At 31.0% G+C, this 5496-nt stretch overlaps 1 protein-coding gene across 1 annotated transcript; it reads left to right on the top strand.

The window, feature by feature from the left end:
* The first annotated feature begins 2434 nt into the window (after positions 1–2434).
* LOC145040799 (uncharacterized) lies at positions 2435–3061 on the top strand. The gene has a single exon (XM_078988693.1). It carries the CDS (start codon positions 2435–2437, stop codon positions 3059–3061), a length of 627 nt encoding a protein of 208 aa, XP_078844819.1.
* The last annotated feature ends 2435 nt before the right edge of the window (positions 3062–5496 follow it).

Raw genomic sequence — 5496 nt, 5'->3', positions numbered from 1 at the left:
AACGGATAATCAAAATACACAACTTTTTAGAAAATTCACATTGTGAATCTTTGAGATTGTGAGATACATCGAAGATAACCTATGTGAATTTTTTTCATTTCATACCAAAATAGGTCAAGGTTTAACAAGTGAATTTCAATAAGTATGTGGTATATGATTAGATAGATTAGTCTTTTTATCTCAATGTGAATGTTCTAACATGTTTTTTTTATATTGGATATAATTTTTTTTCACTTGTAGTTGAAGCTTGAACATCTTTCTCATTTCTAATCAATTTCATTCTTTTCTTATTATTCTTATTTTTTTCATTCTTCTTTTCTTCATTTCTTGTTTTTGATTAACAAAGTAAGTTAAACATGAGTTTCATGATATGAAAGTTATGATTCATATATATAATTCACAATGTGAATCAATATTACATACCAATCTAACATAACACTGATTCATATTGTAAATTACATTGTTAATCAAAGCATTACCAATGCAACTCTTTATAACTTCACAATGTGAATCTGAATAAGAGATAAGATCAATCAAGCACAAATGCACAATGTGAATTTACATACGACGAAAGAAACAAATGTAAATCATAACGATCACCGTGAATTCATAATGTGAATCAATGTTATGTTAAATTGATCTGTAATCTTATTCACTTTGTGAATTGTCAAAAAATGTTATACTCACAAACATTGAATTTATAAAAATTCACAGTGTGAAATTAATTTTTCAATTTAATAAATAAACTCAGAATGAAGTTATATTCACAATGTTTTAGGAAAACTGCGATTTTTAATTTAGATATTCATGATTTCTGTATCAATTTGAAAAAATCTAAATCGTTAGGTTTTCGGTATTTATACAAATTATCAAATTCTGGATTCGATTTAATGAATAAACTCAAAATCTAGTTAGATTCACAAAGTTTTAAGAAATTACAGTTTGTAATTTAGATATTCATGATTTCTATTTCGATTTTAAGAAATTTAAATCATTAGTTTTTCGGTATTTATACATATTCACAAAAGTTCATCATCAAAGGGTTTCAAATTAGTGTAAAACAGTTTTATTAATAAAATTGTATTCACAGATTCATCGAATACATAATGTAACAGATAGTTTAGATTTTGGGTTTGAAATTTGTAAATCAGAAAAATTCATGTTTAAAATGAATTCAACGATATAGTCGGAAATGAAAAGCAGTCAAATATACATTCTAGATTCAGTTTTACGAAATTTACAGCAAGATACACGGTTGATATGGACTGAATCGTCATCGGCGATGTGTTGAAATCGATGTTTGTCGGTGATGTAAAATATCGCTTTCAATGAGAGGGTAAAATCGATATCATTGAGATGATATTGTTGAACACAGAGACTTTAATTCACTGTGACTGTTTATTAGTTCCAGCTTTACGAAAATACCCCCTTAAATTTAGTGTTTGGTTATAATCAGTTGTACAATATTTTTTTACACTTAATAGGTTACTTGGTTCCTTAACCCATATTGGTAATCTATTGAATGTCTCTCTCTCTCTCTCTCTCTCTCTCTCTCTCTCTCTCTCTATATATATATATATATATATATATATATATATATATATATATATATAATAATTATTATAATAATTAAACTGGACACCCAAAAAGATTGGACGCTATGCAGTTGCCCACTTTGCGGCCTTCAACGCCCCATGCATGTGAAATACAACAATAATATAGTTGTAGTTTTTATAGGGAACCGATGGATTCCCTAATTTGAGTGAAGAGTTAAGGAAGAAAATAGACCTAGATGGATACCGAAACGCAAGTTGTAGGTTGCAGATTGATGTTGAGTAGTTATGACCGAAGATAAGGGGGAACCAATTATAATTTGAGGAAGAAGATATGTGTTGAAATAAACCGATAAAGGATGGATAAATCCAAGGGTTAGAAAGAAGACATCATGAGAAAGAAGAGTATGTGAGGTGATCAATGAAAGTTGGTATTCTTTTTAATTTTAACTAAACTATATAATTATATAATAAATAAATTCTAAAATGTAATTACTTAGTAAATAATTTCTACACGTTGGTAGCCAACATGACTAATAAGGTGTTACTAATAAGGTCGTGGTTCTATCTCAGCCACATATTAACCCGTTCTTCTAAAAAAAAATTATTATTTCTCAAATTAAAATCTTTTAGTAAAAAAAAAGTCCTCACAACCTAGGTTTTTGAACGGTAAAAAATAAGAAGAGCCGATTTGTTTGACACACTATCACTCAATTTATTATTATTTTTTTTATTCTGGATTTTTAGAACGAATTACAAATGCAAAATGTAAGCCTTTACAACACAGCCTAGCATTAGAACCAACCCATCATCCTCTATATATACACACATCCATTCGAAAAACCCTATCAAACAAACACCACACATATCTTACAATTAAAATGGATCAAATCACTTATTCCTTCACTTCATCTTTGTCTTCTTCCTCATACCAACACCAGCATCCACGAAAAGCAATGAAACCCAGCCAACCATCATACCATAACTCCATCCATTCAGTCCGTAAGCCCCTACAAAAGCACACCATGAAGCAATTCATCGCACCGTTGCCCCCCACCCCACCCACAATTTACAACGTTGATTCGTCAAATTTCAAAGAGGTTGTTCATGTGCTCACCAGCGAGCCTGAATTTCAATACCCTTCTGCACGCCGCCTTAAAGACAGTGCTCCACCACCTCTTCTCCTCTCTACAATACCAAAACCGTCTTTCTTTCACTTATTTGCTAAACAAACTCCATCAACTGCACCATCATCGGAAGTTGGTAGCATGGTGAGCCCACTACCGACCTTCATGAAGTCGCCGAATATTTCCAACCTGTTGAAAGAAACCTTGAATACAACTACGTATACTTCAAAATCAGGTGTGATGGACTATTTTTCGTCCAAGCCAGGGGAATATAATCCATTTGAGGATGCAGTTATGAGTCCGTTGGGATTCAATATGTCACCAACTTCACTTTCGTGGTGTTCTTCGGTCTTCTCATCCCAGGGATCCTTTCCGTCTTGAATCAAAGCCCATGGTTGTCGTGTATTTTATTATATAAACTAATAATATATCTTCTTTAAATTTTAAATGATTGGTGTATGTTCATAGGATGTTTGTGCATATGTAGTATAGTTTTTTTTAATATGATTCATGATTATACTAATGTAAATTGTATGTAGTTACGTGTAACATATTATTTACCAACATTAAACAAGTGCTAAAACTTATGTTATTCGACGTTATAATAAGAGCAAATCTTGAAAATTTATTTTAATCTTCTATTTCAAGATTAATATTGTTTTTCCTATTTGTAATAGATTGATTAGTAATCATTTATTGATTGTAGCTTGTTGATTATTTCATCCTCTTGTATTTATCTTCATTAACGAGAAAGAAAAATATAACCTTTTAAGGGACCTTATTATTCTTTTATTTCGTATCAAAGTAGAAGCAAGCTCCTCTAGCTTGAAACAGTACACTCTCAACTTTCCTTGAAGAATCCGACTTGAAATGAGGTTCCATTGATCCTACCCTTTTCCGTAAAATCTATAATAACAAGTTGCTAGTTGTTCAAATATATGATGATATTATATTCGGATCTCCTGATGATTCTCTAAGTACCAACTTTGAAGATCCTATGATGAGCAAGTTCCACATAAGTATGATCAGAGAGTAATCTATGTTTTTTGGTCTTCAAGTTAAACATTCTTCATAATTCATCAACCAGGAACAATATGTTCGAAACCATTTAAGTCACTTTTCTATTGATAAATCGAAAACTGCAAAAATCCATGTAGCGTACAGCTACAAACTAGATACCGATCTTGATGACAAAATCCCTCATATACCTTACGACCGGTAATTCGGACATTATGTTTCCAACATGTGTATGTGCCTCCTATCAAGCAAACTCAATTGATTCCCATCTGATAGTAGTAAAAAGAAGTTTCAAATACCTTAAAGACACACCTTCCCTTGGACTCTAGTACATTGCTAAGTACGACTTTTAGTTATGTGCTTTCCTGACTCCGACTATGGAGGATGTAAGTTGTACATGAAGAGTACATGTGGTAAATGTTAATTTCTTGGTGCTAGGCTTGTTAGTTAGACAACAAAGCAACAATCTTGCGTTTCTACTTCAACCACCAAAGCATATTAGCATAATCCATTGCCACTAATTGTTGCTACCAAGTTTTATGGATGCAAACACAACTACATGGTTACGGAATCAAAGTTTTCTACATTCCCATCTCTTGTCATTCTTCTAGTGTCATTGTCATATCTCACAACCATCTACACTACTTCATGACCAAGCATATCGATATCATTTCATCAAAGATAATATCCAAAAAGGTCATGTTGATTTGCGACTTTGTTCACATGGATGGACAAGTCACCGATGTCTTTAGCAAAACCCTTGATGAAACAAAGTTCTAATATTTCTAGGCCAACTAATTATGTTGAATCGAGATGACATCAACCCTTTAAACCTAACTTTGGTTGTGTATATAATTTATTCTCACCATAATTCCATGTTCAAAAGAAAACTTTAACAAAAAAATATGTTTTTCTTTCTTTTTTTTTCAAAATTTCTCTTTTTAAAATAAAAAAACTAATAATAATCTAAAAAAATACTCAAAAACAATTACATACTTCTAAAAAAAACAAAAAAAAAAAAACAAAGAAAAAAAACAAACAAAGAGGATAATCATGTATCACCACCTTCTTTAAAAGCTACATGGTAGCCTTTTGGATAATATTTGCCAAGGAATGACTTTTGTTGAACAAGTATATGTTATGAGCCTTTATAAAACCTCATGATTAATAGCTTCTCAAATGGGGTGAAGTTTGTAATTTCATAATTTTTATTGTGTATATACTTTTATACCTTTGAACATATTTCACTAGTTAAGATTTTAACTATTAGGGATATAAAGTTAGGAGATTTATATGAAAACAAAATCCCATATGAGATTTTATTCCTCTTTTTCAGACACTCTGTGGAACTTATTTCATGTGTTCTTAGATGTCTAATTTTTCTTATAGATGTTATGCACTTATAGAGCATTACTTCATCTCATCTTCGTTTAGATTTTGTAATGATTAGGGACGATACATTTGGTTCTTTAGATATTAGCCAATTTGTCTTATGCCACCTACCCTACCTGAAGCTTACCCCCAACATAATGAAGACCTCTGATCTCATGATCAATAAACTAAAACACCATATCAGTCTTACCTTCTTGGATAACAAACCGACCCCATGAAGAAATCAATGTTGATAATATTACTATTTATGGTAACATCATTTTAGGTTACAAGCAAGAATATATTTATACAATATTTGACAAGAGAGAGATAATAAAGATCTAGTTGTTAATTTACTAGTCATTAATAAATTAATAAAAACTTATTAACCTCCAAGGTTTAAATTGTAAGATTTGAAATTCGAATGC

The sequence above is a fragment of the Lactuca saligna genome, chromosome 4, assembly GCF_052625555.1.
Source record: "Lactuca saligna cultivar CGN05327 chromosome 4, ASM5262555v1, whole genome shotgun sequence".
Lineage (NCBI taxonomy): Eukaryota > Viridiplantae > Streptophyta > Magnoliopsida > Asterales > Asteraceae > Lactuca > Lactuca saligna.
This window is presented reverse-complemented; position numbering and strand designations above follow the sequence as displayed.